The sequence below is a fragment of the Mesoplodon mirus genome (assembly GCF_964341445.2).
Source record: "Mesoplodon mirus genome assembly, chromosome: 8".
Taxonomy (NCBI): Eukaryota; Metazoa; Chordata; class Mammalia; order Artiodactyla; family Ziphiidae; genus Mesoplodon; species Mesoplodon mirus.
The window spans coordinates 47,999,522-48,024,510 of NC_138984.1; the positions used below are offsets into that span (position 1 = coordinate 47,999,522).

Consider the following 24,989-nt stretch of genomic DNA (forward strand, 5'->3'; position numbering starts at 1 on the left):
TAACAGGAAATTTGTGAACTACTCACAAATGAGAAGTTACACATTTTGGATCATTAGAAAAGATAAATTGCCTATACTTCCCAATTGAGAACAGAATGTGCAGTGTATAAAAAAATAAGATTTTATTCTGAAACCAAAAAAAGTATTTCTAGAAAAGCCCTTGGGGATACATCTTCTCATTTCCTTTACACAAGAATAGTAAGTGGCATACCTGAATGGTACACCCTTATATCAGTGTGTGTATTCCATTACCAAGATAAGAGATCAAACATTTTTAAGGGTGGGGAAAATATACACTTAAAATATTGAAGTGCAATATATTACTATATAGTTTCTAACTTCATTCCAACATAAACAATGTATCAATATAAACTGGATTCAAAAAAGAAACACACAAAGATGTCACTGGCATGCAAAATTCATTGTTCCAACGTGAAACTCGAGGTCTATATTTTTAATTAATAAAAACTGCACATCTGTTTAATTTGGCTAACAGAAAGAAAATGCACATTTAAGAAAGATGTTATCATATCCTTCTAATAAAGCAAGTCTATATCAAAGGCACTTCAGCAGAGCACTAACTCCTTAACCTTTTCCAAATCATTTTCATTTATGCCGCTTTTACTACATCTTTCTGTGTAAACCAATAAGAAGCCGCTTCTAATTTTGGACCTTATCACTCCCCCCCCCCAAAAAAAGTAAATCTAGGTATTATCCAAAACATTTATATCTTTCATGGAGTAGAATATAGCAAACTTCTGCCTAGGTCTTACTTTGGGTTAATACAGAAAGGTAGGAGTGTTATCTGACAGGTTAGATGCTTCAGAAACGGTTGCAGGAAAAAACTGGCTGAAGTCTACTGTCTTGGGAAAAAGCTGTTGTCTTTTGTTGTATATCTATATAATTTGACTGAAGCTAATGTGGCTAATTTTAGTCCTTTCAACTTGTTTATGTGCCTTGGGTCTCTATGTTGCTTCCAAGTTAATTAGTAGGGCATGAGAAATAAAGCAATTTAGTTTCATTTTTTTCCCCAGGGGAAAGGGGAAGCTGCTTCAGACATCTGTCTTTATGGAAATTAAGAAAAATGGGATGAGCTGATTTTAATTAACAAAGAGCTTCATTTTTAGGACATATGAATGATAATTCGGAGTTGAAAACACATAATTAAAAACAGATGTTGAATGTGTTCACACTGAATTCTTTGCTATGATGAAAAGAATATGAATATATGATTCCCAAACTTGGAAAAAATGTTACATTTATATAACTTAAAGCATTTAAGTGATTTAAGAAAAATCTTTTACTTTTCCCATGAAATTGAAACTGTTTTTCCCAAACACTTTTTATGAATGTCAACCGAAAAAAGAGATCTGGATATACACCTAGTATCATGAAGGTATTTTTGAGTCTCAGGGAAATGGCATTTTTTTTTCTGCTTGACATTTCAGAAAATATTGAAATATTTACTTCCTTTAGCTCCACATATTTTAATTTTGCGTGTTCATAAGAAACTTTCAATTCATTGATTTTTTAAATCAAGTTTAATAGTGTTTAAGTGACTAAATTTTTTTAAATAGAAGAAATATCTTAAAACTGATTTTAGCCTACATGTATCAGTGAGTCTTAAACTAAAAATTGGGGAGGGGGAGGAATGTTTGGGTTTTTTTTTTTTAGATTGGTAAAAAGTTTTCCTTGACAGCTAAGCTCACTTCACTTCTGGTGATGGGGAAGGGGTTAAGAAATGTTTAAATAAAAATTCAGTATCAGGGCATTCATTTCTCAGATTTCTAAATAAACTAACACCTTTTTATTCTGTGACAGTGTATCCAAAAACAACCAAAGAGCTGGCATTTCCCTCTCTAACAACCAAGTAGCTTCTTGCCCATCTTATGTGAGTATGGAATTTACTTTTGGGTTGATAACAATACACATGCTGTTTAAAAAAGAAAGAAAATGAGGTTTGGCCTTTGAACTCTAGAATAACATCAATCCAGAATATTTATCAAGTTATTTTCAAGTATAGGCAGTGGAGAACATAATAGTAACATTTCACAAGAATATGATGCCTGAAGAATACAGTTTCATTTCTAAACATTTCACAGGGGTAGTCATCAAAGCAGAAGCAACATTTTTGGAAGCAACTTTAGGAGTACACTTTTCACTGTTATTCTTCAGAGTCAGGACTCAAATTGCTGACTGAGCAACATTTTTGGATAACTAACATCTTGAAGCTATTTTACATTTTGAACGCTTGGATACTTCAAATTCATCACCCAAAAATAAATGAAAAGAATAGGCCAGAAAAAGCATTCCTTGGTATCTTTCTCTCACTACTGAATTACCATTTTACTATTTACTCTGCTTGAGACATGTCCAGGGACCATGAGATTGCTCAGTCTCAACTTCTGCAGAAGTTCATACGGCAGTTTACAACAAGAAGCAAGAATAAACAGCACGAGACAGCAGAGACACAACGCACTCTTGGTGTTAATTGATGGGAAGCAGTGGGCGTTCCTCTCGCTTCTTCCAGATATTAGTCTTGCTATCTTTTTTGACTAGTGGTGGTCTTCCCCTTTTTTTAGTGGGGGATATATTGGCTTCAAAATCTTCCACGGTGCTTTTTCTTCCTGGGGACTCTTCCCCAGGGTGCTCCATGATGGCTCCACTCCCTCCATCTAGGAAGTGCCTTAAAGCTGGGTCCTCGGGGGAGCAGACAGTGGTTCCACTCTCACTACTGCTCAGGTCTAAATCTTCTAAGTAAAGGATCTTAGGCTGATGCATACTTTTGATGAACGTTTTTTCCCTCTCCAGTTTTCTGCTTGAGTGGTGCTCATTCATGTCCACCCCAGAGTCTAGACTCGTGTCGTTGCTCTGGGCTCTCTTGCCCTTTTTCAGGTCTATGAAGGAGTGCCTCACTTGTGCAACTGGCTTTCCATCAAGAGACACAAACCAGGCTCTGGGATGGGGGGAGGGCTTTCCTTTGGACAGTTCTAGGAGGGTCTGTTCTGAAATTCCTTGAAGCTCTGATGAAAAGGGAGTCATTACAACAGCTTCATTTAGTGTTCCAGGAACAGAAACAGATTCTAGTAGGCTGTTTGAGTACCGGCTCCAATCTGAAGTTTGGGATGGCAAGCTCTGTTGACCTTCGAGCGGGATATTCTCTTCCCTGGCATCTGGAGGCTGTACATGAGAATGCATTGGCATTTTGGGCAATGTCTGTGTAAAGGTCTCTCTATTTACTGGTTCCATCAATTGGCCATAGACTAACTGTCCCTTTCTTGGCAAAGTAGCTGACTTGGCAGTATGTAACTGCTCTGGAGTGGAGAAGAGGTCAGATGTTTGCAGGATGGCGATGGGCTGGCTGTAGATATGCATAAGCTGCTCTGGAATGTGAGAATGCCCAAACACATCTTCACTACCTGTGAGATACCTCTTTTCCTCTTGGGCATCACCCAGAGATGAAGATATATTGTTGTTAATATGTTTAGGTTGTTTGGACCCTACATTGGGCTCCAAAGACTGAGCTGGGTTTCTTGAGTAATTATTTTGATTGACTGACAGAAATGAAACATCTTCATTGTAGATTTTTAAACTGTCCCGAGTTTTTACCATGGAAACTCTTTCTTCTGCTTCTACCTTTGATGGTTCCTTTTTCTGAGGGTTGTACGAGGAGCTTTTGGCACTGAATAACTGTGACTTGTCCTCGGTTTTTAATGCAACTTTGACTGAACTGATGTGATTTATGTGAGTTGTTGAAGTTGTCTGGTCTCTCTTGAGGACCTCAAGTTTAGTGATATTTCTTTCTCTTTTCTGTGGAGTACCACACTTATCCCTAGAGTAGAAGAGAAGGCAAACAAATGTTTAAAACTTATCTAGAAGGTTTCATTTAAAAAAATCATCTCATGTTTATTATATATGCAATGCTACCCTAAGAATATATCCATTTTTATTTTAATCTACATGTTTTAAAGATCAAACCACTGATTTCTACTAACATTGTAATACACAGAACTGACATGATACTATAATCTGATAGTTTCTGTGTTCATACACATTAACATTGTTCTTACCTGCAATAACAAAGAAGCACAGCAAAAAATCCAATGACAATGACTATTGTTCCTCCTAATATGGCTGAAAGAAACACTGTGTGGTAGGCAGTTATGTCCTTTGAATCTCCATTTATACCTGACCCTAAATGGTTCAAAATAAACAAATAAAGAGAAAATATATTATTTTAGGTCAAAATTTCAATGTCCTATCCTGGGCAAGGCAGATTAAGTATGTGTATACACAGTTGTATTTATTTGCTCCCCTCCCATGGCAGGCTTCCCTGTGGGTGGAGACTGCTTTCTCTACCCCCTTTGGGCTTAATCAATTGACTTGCTCTGCCCAGTGAAATGTGAGCATCTTAAATGAGGCCACCTTAAATGATGGCCTGTCCTCTTGCTAAGGCCCTCTATTATGTGAATAGTATATCTCAAAGTTTTGCTATTCCTTCAACCTAGGTTCTGGAACGAGAAAAAATGTTGAACTGAACCAAGCCAAGCCCAACAGTCATGAAGTGAAAGCAACAAACAAGTGTTTGCTATCGTTAGCTGCTGAGATAACAGGTTTATTTGTTACTGATGGCTGAGTATTGCAGAAAGTGGCAGCAAGATGCTGAAGTGCTGCTATAACGAAACCTAAAATGTGTGACACTGGCTTCCAAGCCAGGCAGTGAGGAAACGGTTGCAGGAGGCAATAAAAATGGTGGCCCAAGCCATGTGGTAGCAAAATATTTGCTGGAATAAACTGGGAGAAAATATTTCTAACGAGAGCTTTGTGCAAAGAGGTTTTGAGGTAGAATGTAGTGAGTGTTGACTAGCTGCATTTGATTAAAAAAGAAATTTTAAAGATAAATTAAAAAAGAATTTGCCAAAATAAGCAGGGATGAAAGGACCAAAGAGAATGCAAAAATTGGGGGACCTGAAGAATTAAAAGTTGCAACTTTTAATTGCAGGCTGGACTCCAGAACAAGATGACACTATGATTCCAGCAAGCTAAGCCCAGCAGCGGCACAGGTGAGCCATTATTCTTCTTCATGAGCACATATATACAATGAGCATATATATACAATGCTGTTGTAATTAGCTTAACTGCAGTTAAAGCAGACTAAGCACTGGGATGATCAGCGCAGGCTATGAATATTCTGCATGAAAATAAATGCAACTTATCTTGAGGTAATGTTTCAACGTCACTAAGACCTAATTTTGCTCAAAAATGTATATAACAACAACTCTACTGATCAGTATCAACTGGATTTTAGTATGTATTCAAGGTGATGAGACGCCCGAGTTTCTGGTCATCTTGACCACGAGAAGATGTCCAGCATGAAGCTTTCAGCTTCACCAAGGACACTGGAAAGACTAAGGATCATGAGGCCTTTAGATCCTTTAACTTTTGCATCATCTAAGTTGATTAAAGTAATAGTAATATTAAAGCATTTGGAGAAGCAGTGTTGTGGTTACGCATTTAGGCTTTAGAGCCAGAATGCCTGAACTGGAATCCTGGCCTCACCCTTTCTTCCTGTGAGGTATTGGGCAGGCTTCATTTACTTGTGTCTCAGTCCATAACTGTCATACCTCACCCATGTGGGTTGTTACGAGGATTAAATGGGTCAATACGTATAAATATTTAGAACAGTGCTTAGCACATGATAAGCACTCAGTAAGTGTTAGCTATGTTATACCACTGTTGTTAAATGAAACGTCAAGGTTATAGAAGAACAGGCACTTCAGTATTGACCACGCTTTCCTATATGGTAACTGATAAATGTTTATCATATTGAATAGGCAACCAAGCACAGCATCGCATAATATGAAATTTCTTCAAACAAAAAAGAGATAAGAGTAACAATTCTACCTACAGATTCTTATTCAGGATCCAGAACTGCAACAGAGTAAAGTTCGGCTATTAACTGGGTGAAATTCAACTTCTTCTCCAAAAGAATATTGGATATATATTTCCACAATACAGTAATGCTAACAATTTTCACTCCACAGAATTCCAACAGAACTCACTTTTGGAATTAAGAGGCTGACATTGTCGCATTTGTCCCAAATTTTATATGTATGACAATAGCAAAAAAGCATACATCTGCATGTGTGTGTGGGCGCACTGGGTGTATATGCGCATGCCCAAAATGGGTTAGAAAGGTAGAAAATTACAATATATTTTCATTCAAATATACTTGAAAATGCATATTTAAAAAAGTAATGGTACCTGTTTAATAAATTCTATACTCAGCCACCTACTTACCTATAGCAATCTGTGAAAAACCAATTGATTTTAATTTCTTGCACTTAAACAGATTTCTAGAATTCCTTGAAAAAATATTAAGATTTACTTTAAAAACAGATTTAGTATATTATTTTATTAACCAAATTATAACTAAAGTAGCTCTAGCATACCAGATGCTAACTAGCCCATCATAGGACCAATTTTGAGTTTACGGTAACACTCGCATCCTAAAATGTTTAGGGACATTAGTGATCCTCATATCCAACTCCCGCAATTTAGAAAAAAGAAAACTAATACTCAGATGGGTAAGTACCTATTTCAAGCTCACCCTGTTAATTACTGTCAAAGCCAGAACTACAGTCAAGTTATCAAGTTATCCATATTTCTCGTATGGATTTTTCAAAACCATCACTAGAAGATATCTAATTCAAACTGAACGGGAATCCCACACTTCTACGTTAGTACTCTGATTCACACAAAATCATTCCTGACATATAAGCTAAAACAAAACTTCCACCTATTTTAGAAAATTATTTCAGCTTTTATAATTCATATCATCTTGTATAAATTGGTTGCTTCAGGTATATTTTCAGTGGAAAGCACACTTCTCTATAAAACTCAAGTGCCCCTTAGGTCATTTTTATTAGAAATGAAATAACTTGGATTTAGTTGAAGTATTAAATATTAATTGTTCTTTTTCATCTTTTCCTCATTTTATAGTTGCAAATCTAGAATGGGATATAGTCAGATAGCTGGCAAGACTGTATGATATTTTGCACCATGAAAAACAAAAGTAATCACCCTCTGGTTTCTGAATAAATCTCATAAGCATTAAGTTCAAACAAAAACAGAACATCCTCTTGATCATAATGGTTAATATTAATAGCTCATATTTCTTCTACTGAAATACTAAATTTTAGCTTCATTGAAAAAAAGTCTTGTTACCTTGCATGGTTTAAAATTCAAAGGTTGTCAAATATAAAATGAAAATATCAAACTATTTTTAAAATTGCAGAAAAAATCAAAGCCTTCGAATTATTAATAGGCAGCCATAACAAAGTTAGCAGATAAATTGCAACAGAGAAATGTATGTAAAATGTCATCCACATCCTGGATCAGGGTGTGCACTGGGACTATTCCTGAACAGCATGAAATAGCCAGGTTGCAGCTGCCTTTCAGCTGGGAACCAAGACACTAGATAAGCCAAAAGAATTTTCTCTGACACATGATTAAAGATGAAGGAATGACATATACATTCGGCTTTCACACTTTCCCTAAACTTTACTAAAATGACACTGAAAGCTTTGTTTTTTTTTATATGATGTTTTTTTATCTTGATTGGAGTACATTTGCTTTACAATGCTGTTAGTTTCTGCTGTATAACAAAGTGAATCAGCTATGTGTATCCATATATCCCCATATCCCCTCCCTCTTGACCCTCCCTCCCACCCTCCCTATCCCACCCCTCTACGTGGTCACAAAGTACCGAGCTGATCTCCCTGTGCTATGCAGCTGCTTCCCACTAGCTATCTATTTTACATTTGGTACTGTATATATGTCCATGCCACTCTCTCTTTGCCCTTCCCCCTCCCCATGTACTCAGTCCATTCTCTACGTCTGTGTCTTTATTCCTGTCCTGCCCCTAGGTTCATCAGAACCTTTTTTTTTTTTTTTTAGATTCCATATATGTGTGTGAGCATACGGTATTTGTTTTTCTCTTTCTGACTTACTTCACTCTGTATGACAGACTCTAGGTCCATCCGCCTCGCTACAAATCTCAATTTCGTTTCTTTTTATGGCTGACTAATATTCCATTGTATATATGTGCCACGTCTTCTTTATCCATTCGTCTGTTGATGGACACTTAGGTTGCTTCCATGTCCTGGCTACTGTAAATAGTGCTGCAATGAACATTTTGGTACATGACTCTTATTGAATTATGGTTTTCTCAGGGTATATGCCCAGTAGTGGGATTGCTGGGTCGTATGGTAGTTCTATTTTTAGTTTTTTAAGGAACCTCCATACTGTTCTCCATAGTGGCTGTATCAATTTACATTCCCACCAACAGTGCAAGAGGGTTCCCTTTTCTCCACACCCTCTCCAGCATTTGTTGTTTGTAGATTTTTTGATGATGTTTTGTTTTTATAAATAGACAAAAACCCATAGGTTAAAGCAGACTGAGATAAGAGACAAGAGCAAGAAGATGCTGACTGCTGGAAAGCTGACTTAGCAGAGCTGGCAGCAGAGAAAGCCAAGAATTTATACCAGCGAACACCCAGATGCCCTAGAAAGTGGTAGAAGGTCCATGATGCAACCAGTAGGTTAGAGTATTTCTTTTTTTAAGATGAGTTAATGGATGAAACATGCAATGTTTGAGTATTTTGAGATAGAAATCCTACATCTTGAGTTGTGTTTAAGTACAAAGTAAATAGATAATTTGATACCATGTTAAATCTAGGAAAAATGAAATACTTATTTCTCCTAGAATATGAATAGGCCATTCCTAGCAGACAGCTCTTGGTTTTTGTCCACCTTCTGTTCATATGTCAGGCCAATCTCCATTTGAGCTATCACATGTCTTATCTCGGAAACAGTCTGGGGACACTATTATTCAACAGCCCCTCCTCCTCCCCACCACAGCCCCACCAAGGAGAATGCTCACGACCTAAGTCTGGGCCCATCTAAATTCCACATCCCTAGAAAGATCAGGAACAGTGTGAGGAAAGGACTGCAAAGGGTTAGTATCAGCTGTTATGAAGCAGCAGTCTTCCAAAGACAGTCAAGTAGGTCTGCTAACTGGGCCCTCTAGGATTCCTGCCTTTAATAATCTGCTTCTTCAGCTTTCCCTAGGATCCTTCAAACTCCTTATATCCTAACACATTTTTTTAATTATCTAAAATCTATTCCTGTTTTTTGCAACCAAAAACTCTTAACTGATCTGGGTAGAATTTATTCATAAAAAGTAGCCTAAGGAAATTCTTGATTTGAATACACTTCATACTTCTGATTCATCAGATATTACAGCTGTAAAGGACCTTTAAGTTCATGGAATTTAATCTTTCCGGATACACATGGAAAAAATAAAATAAAGCTGAGATCAAGAGACTAAAAGCTTTTTCCAGTGTCATACAGTAAGTGGCAATGCTCAGAATAAAATAGGAATCTCCTAATATCAATTTCAGCAGGACTATTTGGACTTTTTAAATTTTACTCTTTGTTTCATTTTTACCATACCTCTAGTTCCTGGAAGTGGAGCTGCTATCCAGTAGCCCAAATGAGGTGCCTCGTATGACCAAATTAAATGATTGTTATATTCCTTGACCATTCCCCGGCCATGATTTACCCAAGCACCTAAAAAGGAAGGCAAGTAAAAATACTAATCAATTAGTTTATATATCTTTAATGCTGATAGGAGTTTGCTGATAGTCATGTATAGAATACTTTGCAAAGATTATGAAAACTGTGGCAATATATTATCATGGGATAATATATATATTACATCATAATACAGTACATATTATAATATATTAAATAGAATGATTTGTTATGACTAAAGGAAATAAAATCAATACTAATAAACTAAGGATATAGATCTATTTAGGGAAGTCATGACTCCAAATAATGTCTACATTGTGCATATTGAGATATGTCTTAATAAGAATGTAGTTAAATCCAAATTTATCAACAGGTGGTTGTTACCTATTCTGGGATTTTGATTAAACACTTATAGTCTCTGTTTTATGGCCTTATTATTTATTAAATACTGTTTTGTCCTAGTACTGCTGGCATAGCCCTTTTAGAACTCAATTTTTAAAAACTTTTAAAAAATGCTATTTGGATTCAATTAAATGTTATCAACAGCATTCAGTAAAGCCGTATCTTTTATGAAGTCCAGCATAACAAAGCTATTTATAAGTTTGGTGTATAGTTGTATTTGGTTTATTGATTCCTTGTAATGATGTATATCTATAACATGTAAAACAGTTTTTAATAAGGTAGACAAACTTTAAATTATCAGAATAAGTCAACCTACTGCTTTTTAAATAGTCACATTAAAACTAAGCATTACATATGTGACAAATTAATTCAAAAATTCTGCCACTGGAAGGTACATTAGAGACAAAGGGCTTTTTCAGGAGAAACAATCAGAAAGCAGAACTCAAAGCAGATAATTCTTCTTTAAAGTGTCTTAAAACAATTCTCTCATTCAACAAATTAGGAAATTGAGGCCAGAATAAATTGATTTGTTCAAAATCACACTGCTGGTAAATGGACCAGAATCCAGGTCTTAGAGCTCTTAATCCAGTGTTTAACAGTAGTATACCACTGTGACATTGTGATTTATAATAAGAAATATATATGTGGTCTTAATCCCCAGTCCTGGCACAGAGCTCCTAAAACCTCGGAATTTCCTATGTGAAAAAAGGTGGAGAGTGTCTTTTGTTGTTCATAACAAGCCGCTTTCAATGACACCTAAGTTTATGTTAATGAGGTGAATTTTGGAAAGTCCCTGTGGATAGGAGGCTGGTTGCCAGGGGAGCCAACCACATGATCAGAGGGTTGGACCTTTCATCCCCACCCCCACGCACCCCTGTAGAGGAGGAAGAGGGGCTGGAGCTCGAACTCAATCACCAGTGTTCAATGATTTAATCAAGCATGCCTACATAATAAGGCCTCCATAAAAATCCCTGAACTCCAGGGTTTAGAGAGCAGAGTTGGTGAACACGTGGAGGTGCTGGGAGGGTGAAGCACCCAGAGGAAAGAGCACTGAAGCTCCAGGCCCTTTCTCCCATACCTTGCCCTATGCATCTCCTCCATCTGGCTATTACCAAGTCATACCCTTCTATAACAAACCGATAATCTAGTTAGTAAACTGTCTTCCTGTGAGCTGTTCTAGCAAGTTATGAAACTCGAGGAGCGGGTCATGGGAACCTCCAATTTATAGCCAGCTGGGCAGAAGCATGGGTGACAAGCTGGACTTGCAACTGGCCTCTTGGGGGGCCAGGACCGAGCCCTTAACCTGTAGGATCTGACACTAACTCCAGGTAGAGAGTGTCTAAATTGAATGAAATTTTAGGACACTTATTAGCTCGTGTTAAGAGTCCTGCTTGGTACAGAAAAAACACCCTCACATTTGGTGACCAGAAGTGAAGTTTTGAGTGTAGAATAGAGTTGAGAGAAGAAGAGTTTGTCCCTTACAACTACCATTGTTACTTATATAGTTTCCAGTCTTTCTTAAACAATAATATATCCATGTTTTTATCTTCTATAGTGAACATGTGCGTGTTTGTGTGTTTTTATCTTCTATAGTGAACATGTGTGTGTTTGTGCCTCACTACCTACCCTTCCAGTTACAGTGAAACCTCATTCCAAATCTCCTTTGAGGATCTACTGCTCCCTATTCTCTGTCCACATGACTAGTTTAGGGCTCCAATCCCAGTTCCAACACATGACTTAAGCCTAAATAAATTTGTGCAATCTATTTGCAGGCCACAAAGATTGGTTCCAAGATGGGCATGCAAACCCCATTCTACAAATGCAGTGAATCCAAGGGCTTGTGTAAGAGCTACTAGGAAAAGAATTTCTCTTTCCGTTGGACTTTAACCTGGGTAGTATAAAGTGAGCACCTACAGCCTTCTTGACACTCAGAAGGGAAGTACTATTCCAGAAAGGTATTAACACAGGAAACAGATGAGAAAGAAATCAAGTCCTGCAAAACTGTCTAGGCTGTAATATCATGACTTAACCCAAGACAGTTCTACCCCTGGACCCAGTTTTGGACTGATCATCTTTTCTTGTTTTTGTTTTTTGGTAAAGATTCCCACCTTATTTACATGGAAACACAAGAAAACCAAGAGAAGCAGAAGGGGAAAAAAGTGCATCCAGCTGCTATTTAGGAGGCTAAACTCAGGGAACAAAATTGGTACGAAAGAGTTTTTTTTGGAAAATAATCTCTCTACTCTCTCTATAAATAAAATATACATACATATATACACACACATATAAAACAGTGTTTTTTCATGAAATTAGCATATATTTATCAATTGCTTTAGCCAAGCTTTTAGATATAACTTCATATTGCCTATCAAAACAAAAATAAACTCATAAGAGCAGAAACAATTTTAAAAATTTTATTTCTGCTCAAAATATAAAAACATGGGAATGTGAGTAAATAATGCTATCTTAAAATGTAACAGTGATATCCTTTTCCCCACAATTGTATGATATTAATCAAAGTAGGGTGACTTTTGGTCATGAACAAAGTGCTTAAAACTATAATATTACTGATTTAGTACTCTACTAAAGATAAAACATTCAAATATAAATATTTTAATGTTTTAAATAAGGCATATTAAAATTTAATATTGTATATAAAATATAGAAATTTTTTTGTCAATTATACCTTAATAAGGCTGAAAATTTTTAATAAAAATATAGAAACATATATCTAAAATATTCAAATATTCAAAATATTCAGAACCTTTTCACCTAGCTCACATACCTGTGTCCATATCAAACGTCCAGGCAAGTATGTGATCCCCTGCACTTACACCATTTGTACGTAGAAGTGGGAGAGAAATTTGAATAGAGCCATCCACCTTTAATTCTTTTCCTCCAGAATATATTTTCACACATATTGCAGCAAGAGGAGTCAGTTCATTGCCTTCAAAACCTAAAAACAGAAGAGAGTTCATTAAAATCATATATAAAACACAAAGTGTAGTTGTGTATTAACAACAGACTAATATGGGCCTAAAATATCTAGTTCCTCTATTTCACCCAGGGTTATCCATTTTAATATCAAATAGATACTGGATTCTACTTAAGGATTTTTAAACTATAAAATATATCATAAATAAATGCTATACTTATGTAACATTGACAAATCAGTATGAGCCTAAAGATCAAATTCTCTCTGAGTCCTCTGATTTAAGGTTACTGGAATCTAATTCAATGTTTTTAAAAACCTACAAAACCAACAGGAAGGCTGCCTCTCTGAGGGGGAGACATTTGAGCAGTGGCCAAATGAGAAGGTGCCATCCATGCAGAGACCTCAGAGAAGAGCCTCCCAGGCAGAAGAAACCAGCGCAAAGCTCCCAAATCAGAAGTGATCTTGGCATGTGTAAGAAAGAAAGAAGACTGGAGGTCAGAGAGAGATGGAAATAGCATAGCGCCTTGGAGGCCATGGAAAGGAATCCTTATTATCACTGCCACTGAATCTGGTATATGTCTTCAGTTATCAGACAGGGCGACCACTGGCTTACTGGAAATTTTCTGTTAAATGTAAGAGAATTAACCTTTGTAAACTTCCTGAAACTCTAACCATAAGGTAAGCAAAGTAATGCCATACATATTCTGTAGACTAGTTGCACTGGTCAGTAATGCACTGTAAAAAGTACTATGTAATCTGTAAGTAATTATAACCTCTTATATCAAACTATTTATAAAGCCAGCTGGCTTTCTTAACTCCACCCCTCAGTTCTATACAGTCGGTGGCTTCACATAGTGAATGCAGCTGAAACTGATGAAATCAGCATCCCACCACTTGGGATAAGGCCAACTCAAAGAAGAAGGAAAAAAAGAGTCTGAAAAACAATGAGGAGGAAACTTTCACAAAGAATTTTCATACTCATAGAGCTCTAGAACTGTACAATCCAGTAGAGTAGCCAGAAGCAGCATGCAGCAATTTAAATTTAAATGAAATGAGCAATATAGTTTCTCAGGTTATGTGTCAAGAGCTCAACAGCCACATGTGGCTCAGCAGCTACCAGACTGGGTAGAGCAGAACATTCTCATTTGTCAGCACAGCTCTAGAACTTTGAAAATGTTAGCAACATTCTCAGGACAATTGAAATGTTTAATGAATAATCTCAAAAGCAGGTGGTAGAGGAATGCTGAAGGGCAGAGCACATTATGACTCCTTCCCACTGAATCTAATGAGTGTTGTTCATAAAAACCCTCCAATGCACCATGAGCTTCATTTCCAATAGTGTATATACTGGTACCATTCTTGTGATGCTTTTATTTTGAGCATCCTGTAACTTACAACTGGAAAACTTTGGCAGGTATCTTAGATTGGCTTCCTCAAGAAGCAAACCCTGAAATAACAATATGGAGGAAGCACCCACCACTGAGGGAATGGAGGAGTAACACAGAAGAAGGAAGCCAACACAGGATGTGTTAATGAACAGGTGTGTATGCGTTATGTGCTCTTTATCTGTCATTGGTTGAGAGCTTGCCCCTTGTGAGGGCAAAGTCTGCATCCTGGACCAGGAAATGCCCTTAGGCAGAGTCACAGATGTGTGCAGTAGGAAACATAGGCTTGTAACAGAAGACAGGGTCATCTGGCTGGGGTATCAACAGCATCAGCTACAGCAAGTTAGGGAAAAAAAAAAAAAAAGCCTATCTAACCATAACATCTATATGCTTATTACTCTAATTTCTGATTACTTCCCAAACAATATGGACCAAAAATTTGACTCAAGGGAAACCAAAAAAATTACATATTGTCTGAGGTGATTTTAAAAACAGTGAAATAAATAGAAGTTTAAAAAAAATAATTGCCAGGGGACATTCAAGATGGCGGAGGAGTTAAGATGTGGAGATCACCTTCCTCCCCACAACTACATCAAAAATATATCTACATGTGGAACAACTCCTACAGAACACCTACTGAATGCTGGCAGAAGACCTCAGACTTCCCAAAAGGCAAGAAACTGCTCACGTACTGGGCCGTGTGGCTGACAGGGTCTTGGTGCTCTGTCTGGGTGTCAGGCCTGAGCCTCTGAGGTGGGAGAGCCAAGCTCAGGACATTGGTCCACCAGAGACTTCCCAGCCTCAAGTAATATCAATCAGCAAGCACTCTCCCAGAGATCTCCATCTCAACGCTAAGACCCAGCTCCACTCAATGACCAGCAAGCTCCACTGCTGGACTCCCCATACCAAACAACTAGCCAGAAAGCAACACAACCCCATCCATTAGCAGAGATGCTGCCTAAAATCATAAGGTCACAGACACCCCAAAACACACCACCAGATGCTGTCCTGCCCACCAGAAAGACAAGATCCAGCCTCATCCACCAGAATAGAGGCACCAGTCCCCTCCACCAGGAAGCCTACACAACCCACTGAACCAACATTACCCACAGGGGGCAGACACCAAAGACAATGGGAACTACAAACCTGCAGCCTATGAAAAGGAGACCCCAAACACAGTAAGTTAAGCAAAATGAGAAGACAGAGAAATACACAGCAGATGAAGGAGCAAGGTAAAAACACACCAGACCAAACAAATGAAGAGGAAATAGGCAGTCTACCTGAAAAAGAATACAGAGTAATGATAGTAAAGAGGATCCAAAATCTTGGAAGTAAAATGGAGAAAATACAAGAAACATTTAACAAGGACCTAGAAGAACTAAAGAGCAAACAAACAGTGATGAACAACACAATAAATGAAATTAAAAATTCTCTAGAAGGAATCAATAGCAGAATAACTGAGGCAGAAGAATGGATAAGAGACCTGGAAGATAAAATAGTGGAAATAACTACCGCAGAGCAGAATCAAGAAAAAAGAATGAAAAGAATTGAGGACAGGATCAGAGACCTCTGGGACAACATTAAATGCACCAACATTCGAATTATAGGGGTCCCAGAAGAAGAAGAGAAAAAGAAAGGGACTGAGAAAATATTTGCAGAGATTATAGTTAAACTTCCCTAATATAGGAACGGAAATAGTCAACCAAGTCCAGGAAGCATGGCGAGTCCCAGACAGGATAAATCCAAGGAGAAACACGCCAAGAGACATATGAGTCAACCTTCAAAAAATTAATACAAAGAAAAAATACTAAAAGCAGCAAGGGAAAAACAACAAATAACATACAAGGGAATCCCATAAGGTTAACAGCTGATCTTTCAGCAGAAACTCTGCAAGCCAGAAGGGAGTGGCAGGACATATTTAAAGTGATGAAAGGGAAAAACCTACAACCAAGATTACTCTAACCAGCAAGGATCTCATTCAGATTTGACAGAGAAATTAAAACCTAAGAGAATTCACCACCAACAAACGAGCTTTACAACAAATGCTAAAGGAACTTCTCTAGGCAGGAAACACAAGAGAAGGAAAAGACCTACAATAACAAACCTAAAACAATTAAGAAAATAGGAACATACACATCAATAATTACCTTAAATGTAAACGGATTAAATGCTCAAACCAAAAGACATAGACTGGCTGAATGGATACAAAAACAAGACCCATATATATGCTGTCTACAAGAGACCCACTTCAGACCTAGGGACACATACAGACTGAAAGTAAGGGGATGGAAAAAGATATTCCACGCAAATGGAAAACAAAAGAAAGCTGGAGTAGCAATTCTCATATCAGACAAAATAGACTTTAAAATAAAGACTATTACAAGAAAAAAGAAAAAAAAAGGACTTATAAGAGACAAAGAAGGACACAACATAATGATCAAGGGATCCATCCAAGAAGAAGATATAACAATTGTAAATATTTATGTACCCAACATAGGAGCACCTCAATACATAAGGCATATGCTAACAGCCATAAAAGGGGAAATTGACAGTAACACAGTCATAGTAAGGGACTTTAACACCCCCAGTTTCACCAATGGACAGATCAGCCAAAATGAAAATAAATAAGGAAACACAAGCTTTAAATGATATATTAAACAAGACGGACTTCATTGATATTTATAGGACATTCCATCCAAAAACACCAGAATACACTTTCTTCTCAAGTGCTCATGGGACATTCTCCAGGGTAGATCGCATCTTGGGTCACAAATCAAGCCTTGGTAAATTTAAGAAAATTGAAATTGTATCAAGTATCTTTTCTGACCACAATGCTATGAGACTAGATATCAATTACAGGAAAAAATTTGTAAAAAATACAAACACATGGAGGCTAAACGTTATTAGAAAACCAAGAGATCATGGAAGAAATCAAAGAGGAAATCAAAAAATACCTAGAAACAAATGACAGTAAAAACATGACGACCCAAAACCTATGGGATGGAGCAAAAGCAGTTCTAAGAGGGAAGTTTACAGCAATACAATCCTACCTCAAGAAACAAGAAAAATCGCAAATAAACAACCTAACCTTACACCTAAAGCAAGTAGAGAAAGAACAAAAAATCCCCAAAGTTAGCAGAACGAAAGAAATCATAAGGATCAGATCAGAAGTAAATGAAAAAGAAATGAAGGAAACGATAGCAAAGATCAATAAAACTAAAAGCTGGTTCTTTGAGAAGATAAACAAAATTGATAAACCATTAGCCAGACTCATTAAGGAAAAAAGGGAGAAGACTCAAATCAACAGAATTAGAAATGAAAAGGAGAAGTAACAACTGACACTGCAGAAGTACAAAGGATCATGAGAGATTAATGCACACAACTAATTATATGCCAATAAAATGGACAACCTGGAAGAAATGGACAAATTCTTAGAAAAGCACAACCTTTTGAGACTGAACCAGGATGAAATAGAAAATATAAATAGACCAATCACAAGCACTGAAATTGAAACTGTGATAAAAAATCTTCCAACAAACAAAAGCCCAGGACCAGATGGCTTCACAGGCGAATTCTATCAAACATTATAGAATGTCCTTCTCAAACTCTTCCAAAATATAGCAGAGGGAGGAACACTCCCAAACTTATTCTGTGAGGCCACCATCACCCTGATACCAAAACCAGACAAAGATGTCACAAAGAAAGAAAACTACAGGCCAATATCACTGATAAACATAGATGCAAAAATCCTCAACAAAATACTAGCAAACAGAATCCAACAGCACATTAAACGGATCATACACCATGATCAAGTGGGGTTCATCCCAGGAATGCAAGGATTCTTCAATATATGCAAATCAATCAATGTGATAAACCATATTAACAAATTGAAGGAGAAAAACCATATGATCATCTCAATAGATGCAGAGAAAGCTTTCAGCACAATTCAACACACATTTATGATAAAAACCCTCCAGAAAGTAGGCATAGAGGGAACTTACCTCAACATAATAAAGGCCATATATGACAAACCCACAGACAACATCGTTCTCAATGGTGAAAAACTGAAACCATTTCCACTAAGATCAGGAACAAGACAAGGTTGCCCACTCTCACTACTATTATTCAACATAGTTTTGGAAGTTTAAGCCACAGCAATCAGAGAAGAAAAAGAAATGAAAGGAATACAAATCGGAAAGGAAGAAGTAAAACTGTCACTGTTTGCAGATGACATGATACTATACATAGAGAATCCTAAAGATGCTACCAAAAAACTACTAGAGCTAATCAATGAATTCAGTACAGTAGCAGGATACAAAATTAATGCACAGAAATCTCCTGCATTCCTATACACTAATGATGAAACATCTGAAAGAGAAATTAAGTGAAACACTCCCATTTACCACTGCAACAAAAAGAACAAAATACCTAGGAATAAACTTACCTAAGTAGACAAAAGACCTGTATGTAAAAAACTATAAGACACTGATGAAAGAAATTAAAGATGATACCAACAGATGGAGAGATATACCATGTTTTTGGATTGGAAGAGTCAACATTGTGAAAATGACTCTACTACCCAAAGCAATCTACAGATTCAATGCAATCCCTATCAAACTACCAATGGCATTTTTCACAGAACTAGAACAAAAAATTTCACAATTTGTATAGAAACACAAAAGACCTCCAATAGCCAAAGCAATCCTGAGAAAGAATGTCAGAGCTGGAGGATTCAGGCTCCCTGACTTCAGACTATACTACACAGCTACAGTAATCAGGACAGTATGGTACTGGCACAAAAACAGAAATATAAATTAATAGAACAGGATAGAAAGCCCAGAGATAAACCCACGCACATATGGTCACCTTATCTCTGATAAAGGAGGCAGGAATGTACAGTGGAGAAAGGACAACCTCTTCAATAAGTGGTGCTGGGAAAACTGAACAGCTACATGTAAAAGAATGAAATTAGAACACTCCCTAACACCATATACAAAAATAAACTCAAAATGGATTAAAGACCTAAATGTAAGGCCAGAAACTGTCAAACTCTTAAGAGGAAAACACAGGCAGAACACTCCATGACATAAATCCCAGCAAGATCCTTTTAGACCCACCTCCTAGAGAAGTGGAACTAAAAACAAAAATAAACAAATGGGACCTAATGAAACTTAAAAGCTTTTGCCCAGCAAAGGAAACCATAAACAAGACCAAAAGACAACCCTCAGAATGGGAGAAAATATTTGCAAATGAAGCAACTGACAAAGGATTAATCCCCCAAATTTACAAGCAGCTCATGCAGCTCAATATCAAAAGAACAAAAAACCCAATCCAAAAATGGGCTGAAGACCTAAATCAACATTTCTCCAAAGAAGATATACAGATTTTCAACAAACACATGAAAGGATGCTCAACATCACTAATCATGAGAGAAATGCAAATCAAAACTACAATGAAGTTTCAGCTCACACCGGTCAGAATGCCCATCATCAAAAAATCTACAAATGATAAATGCTGGAGAGGGTGTGGAGAAAAAGTAACCCTCTTGAACTATTGGTGGGAATGTAAATTGATACAGCCACTATGGAGAACAGTGTGGAGGTTCCTTAAAAAACTAAAAATAGAACTACCATACGACCCAGAAATCCCACTACTGGGCATATACCCTGAGGAAACCATAATTCAAAAAGAGTCATGTACCACAATGTTCATTGCAGCTCTATTTACAATAGCCAGGACATGGAAGCAACCTAAGTGTTCATTGACAGATGAATGGATAAAGAAGATGTGGTTCACATATACAATGGAATATTACTCAGCCATAGCAAGAAATGAAATTGAGTTATTTATAGTGAGGTGGATGGATCTAGAGACTGTCATACAGAGTGAAGTAAGTCAGAAAGAGTAAAACAAATACCGTATGCTAACACATATATATGGAATCTAAAAAAAAAAAAAGGTTCTGAAGAACCTAGGGGCAGGACAGGAATAAAGACACAGACATAGAGAATGGACTGAGGACATGGGGAGGGGGAAGGGCAAAGTGAGAGAGTGGCATGGACATATATACACTACCAAAGGTAAAATAGATAGCTAGTGGGAAGTAGCCGCATAGCACAGGGAGATCAGCTCAGTGCTTTGTGTCCACCTAGAGAGGTGGGATAGGGAGGGTGGGAGGGAGATGCAAGAGGGAGGGGGTATGGGGATATATGTATATGTATAGCTGATTCACTTTGTTGTGCAGCAGAAACTAGCAAACCATTGTGAAGCAATTATACTCCAATAAAGATGTTTAAAAAAAAAACAAACCTTGTAAAGTTTTTAAAGTTTTAGCAAAATACACTGTAACTCAAAGTGAAAAAATAATAATAAAAAAATAAAAACAGTGGAGTTTGTTAATTGCAACAACTGATAGAAATGGTAGAACAAGTGTGGATGTACAGAGGGAAGATACAGTTTTTATAGGTGTCATTCATAAGTTAATTGTTAAATAAAGTGTAAGATTCCATCATCTTCGTAATGTAGGTCATGACAGCCTTATGTAAGTGTACTAGTGCTGCTGAATATAAAAAATACTTTTCAATATTACCGTTTTACTCAGAGGATATCAAATATATTTGAAAAATTTCCAGTTGCTTACTCTAATCTCTAAACTTTTTTATATCTAACAATTATTGACACTTCTGATCAATTTGATAAGAATGAATAGGTCAAATTATAATATATGTGTAAACTTCTTAATCAACTTTCCACTTTCAAATGTATATTTTAATTTGAAAAACTATACAATAATCATTACTATTTTCTATACCTTGTTTACCTCCTTTGGATAAAAATATCCTGTAAATTAAACTCTCTATTAATTTGAAATAATGTATGCAGAAGACTAGTATAATCTTTCTTTCACTGGATCAAAGGGACTGCCTATAAACACTTTAATAACTATATTTATGTTTTAAAAGTGACGTCTCCTCCAAAGCTTAAATGAATTTCAGACATCGAAATAAATAGTACTTGATGAGATTTATGTACTGTTTTTATAAATAGATTAGATTATAAAATATTAGAAAATACCTGACTTATTGAGAGTAATTCCAGTCGTATACAGAAAATTATCCACTTTCAAAAACTGTTGTAGGACTGTAAGGTAGCCTGTAACGTTGCTAATGTGATGGCTGTTGGGTAGTCTAATTAAGGCTTTTGAAAACTGAACACTTGGTTGAGATTTGGCATCTGGAAAAAGGAAACCTCATTAGCAAATAGACAAAACAAATGCATATTAAGCACAGCATTACTGGTCAGGACATTTTACTCTAAGTGAACCAGTTATTTCTAAAACATTACTGACATCTCCTAATTATAATTATTATTTTATATTCAGATCTGAATAAGTAAGAAATGCCCCTTTCTTTAGATCATACAAGGCACCTTTAGCATAGAGAGTGCTTGATTCGCTTGCCCAGAATTTCTTCACCCTTTGAGTTTCACTCTAGGGAACCACACATTGACCCATGTGGTCCACTTGGGCTTTCATTTCTGTCACAAGAGGTAATGGTGCATGCCGGAATGGGCTGAAACCCATCAAAAGCATCTCATTATCCTGTTGGCCACAGTGATTTGTTGAACTATGGGACTTGTGACAACCACAGTTAATGAGATGCAACGTGAGTTCTGCTTGGACTTCTAGGGGAAAAGACCTGCTATTTCCCACTAGATTTTATGTGGGCAGGTATATGTCTGGGAGTTGCAAAAGCCATCTTGTGACCAAAAATGAGAGCTCGTTTGAAAATGAGACAATATTTAAGTACTGGAGAGTTGAGAAATGGAAACAGTAAAACTAGTTCTCAGTTATTTCAGCTGAAGCCCTGATCAAGCCATGTCTAAAGTTGGTCCCATCCCTACACTTATCAATCATTCGAGCAATAAATAAGTGCTTCCTTTGGGCTTAAACTAGTTTCGGGTTGGGTTTTCAGCAACTTGCAACAGAAAGTATCTTTGATGATAAGCCATATACTTAAGTGGGTAGGTTTCTGCATCAGGTAATTAAACACCCATTAAAAGTTTTTCAAATGCCAGGCATTCAATTTATAAATATTATCTCATGTAAATAACTTTGAATTGACTATCCTCTAATTTATGGAGAACCCAGGGACAATATTGATTTTTTTCTGTAATCAGCAGATCTTTAACAATTCAAGGATCAACTCATATCATTAAAACTAAAAATTATCAGAAACAATCAGTTAAGTTCTTAGGATGAAAAAAGTATCCATTTTTAAAGAGTTACATGACAATAAAAAATAAACTATACACTGACTGGGAATTATCTTACATTGTTTTATTTATCATTTATGTATGAATCTAGAAGAATGGTACCTGGAAAGTAAACAGTTAAGGGATATAAAGAAAAACAACACATCTATATTATCCTTGTTAAATTGCTTTGAGGGCACAATGTAATACCTTTTGATCCCTTACAGGTACTATCTACAACTTACTTACTCTTTTAAAATGTGTGGCTTAATTATGATGAAAATCCAAACTTCTTTACAACTGAAAACATGTACACTAAAGGACATGTCTAACTGAACTTCTCTAAGGTTTTACACATTCCTGAAGTTCCCAATTTTTCCTGCTCCTTTTACTACAAATATATTTACACACAGGCCTAACACAGTTTTTCACTATACAAAATGAACAACTTCCTGATAAAATCTTAGAAGGAAAAATATAAACGTTTTTTGGAAGTTAAGAAGTGAGGATGTGTACTTTCTAAGGAAAGATTTAACATCATCAGAAACATCCATCCTTTCTCGGTTGGCCTCACCAATAGGTCAACTCTTAGGGAAATGAGGCAGTAAAAGGAATTCCAGAGGGCTCACAGTGTTCTTACAGAGATGGGCACGTGGCATGGGCAGTGCCACCCAGACAGACGAGAGCTCACCACTGCTTGGTACAGTGGCAAAGGAGTGGTACATGGACATGCTCACGCTGATCCTTTTCATATAACCCAGTAGAAACTACAATTTGTAATGGGGTTTGAAGAATCCAGGAAGGAGTAGGATGTGTCAAGATAAAACCAAAACAAACAAATGAAGCAGGACTGTGGAGAATCTGATTTCACTAAGGCCCCAGCAGCATAAAATGTGGTCTCTCTCTGCAAACATGCAGTTCCTATTTACTTTCCACCCTTCATACGCAGCGCTATATCCACCCATCCTGCCATGCACCGGCAAACTCAGCGCAAGAGTAAGAGCTTCTACGGCCTTGCTCAGTCAGTTACTCTAAGATTAATCAAGCCCTAGTTAGTTTTTTCCAAATGATAGCATTAGGCTTTCTTTTTTAATACATTAGGACTAAGTAAGATAAGCTTCTGAAGATGAAGAGAACTTCAAAAGCAGTTCTTTTTACCATGACTCCTGTATTGGACTTTGAGGTTTTCTGCCTTTACCAGCCATTCTTATTATGCTTTAGTTCTAAGCATTAATTTCCCAAAAGAAACAAAAAAGCCAATTATTGTCATTTATAGAGGTTTTACATAATATGCAGTAAGAGTCACAAAATGCTGGGACTAGTTAAGGGGGTGAGGAGGTGAGGTAAGGATAAAACTATCATCTTCGTGGTTGGCAGAGCAGAGCTGGAGGACACAGCTTGAATCAGACCCCAAGTCACGCTTCCTGTATTCCTGCCCTTGGGATATGTGAGTGGGGCAAATCATGTCTGCCAAGCAGATACTTAACTCCCCAGCCTCAGACCCTTCCCACACAGGCAGCAAGATTAATGTCAGAGGCAGGAATGAAGGTGACCTGCAAACTAGAAAGCCCCAGAGGTCTGAGTCCTTTTCCCAATTTCACCAACCACTAAAGCTCAGTGAGAGATGTGATTTGGAAAGCAGTTCAGGGACTCTTTCCAGTATTTCTGCAAGTCAGATGTTCTACTGGGGGTGGCTAAAATGGTAAAAGAGAGAATGATTCACACACACACACACACACACACACACAAATGCTATAGTTTGATAGTGAAATAAGAATCAGTTCAGATCAACTTATAGTTAGTACTAATCATCCCTGATCAATTTAGATTTTTCCCACCTTATAATCAACACTGATCCACTAGTGAAGAAGTACGGTTATACAATATAGTCACAATATAGTCTCTTTACTTACTAGCTAAGTAAGAAGTGGTGTACTTACCAGCTAATTTTCCAGTAATTAAAACAGTGTCTTCAAATAGCCATATATTTGCTTGGCTTTGCGGGAACAGTGAAAGTGTAACTGATGAATATACTGTGAAATATAGCATAATTAGGATATTTTATTAGACATGGGGGGAAAACTGGGACAAATATAGTTCTGCTCCAGCAGGTCCTAAAAATGTGGGGAAAAAGCAATTCTGTGATGGGAAAAGCAATTCAAAACAAAGGAAGAATGCGTGTATAATATGATGGAGGAAAAAAAGGAACATAATAAAGTGAGATGATTCGGCATCACTATTTCACTAATTTTTTAAAAGTTTATACAGTAGTTTATACCAAGGTGACTAATAATGTTCTCTAACTAACCCCAGATATATTTGGTCAAGTTAAATGCTTAAACAACCCTCTGCTATTTTCTCTATATAATCGTTACTTATTTCCTTCTTATACTGAATAATTTTTAAGCCATTTTTTC

The 24,989-nt window shown here is 36.9% G+C and overlaps 1 protein-coding gene across 1 annotated transcript in view; it reads right to left on the minus strand.

The window, feature by feature from the left end:
- Positions 1–1,635: 1,635 nt before the first annotated feature.
- The window catches only part of FAM171B (family with sequence similarity 171 member B), a 71,544-nt gene continuing 48,190 nt past the window's right edge, over positions 1,636–24,989 (minus strand). The window contains exons 3-8 of the mRNA XM_082630248.1: positions 24,513–24,605; positions 21,394–21,552; positions 12,785–12,955; positions 9,517–9,633; positions 4,071–4,194; positions 1,636–3,832 (exon numbers count right to left, since the gene is read on the minus strand). Coding sequence (XP_082486374.1) covers positions 2,488–3,832; positions 4,071–4,194; positions 9,517–9,633; positions 12,785–12,955; positions 21,394–21,552; positions 24,513–24,605 — 2,009 coding nt within the window. The 3' untranslated portion in view covers positions 1,636–2,487. The remainder of the gene's footprint in view (positions 3,833–4,070; positions 4,195–9,516; positions 9,634–12,784; positions 12,956–21,393; positions 21,553–24,512; positions 24,606–24,989) is intronic.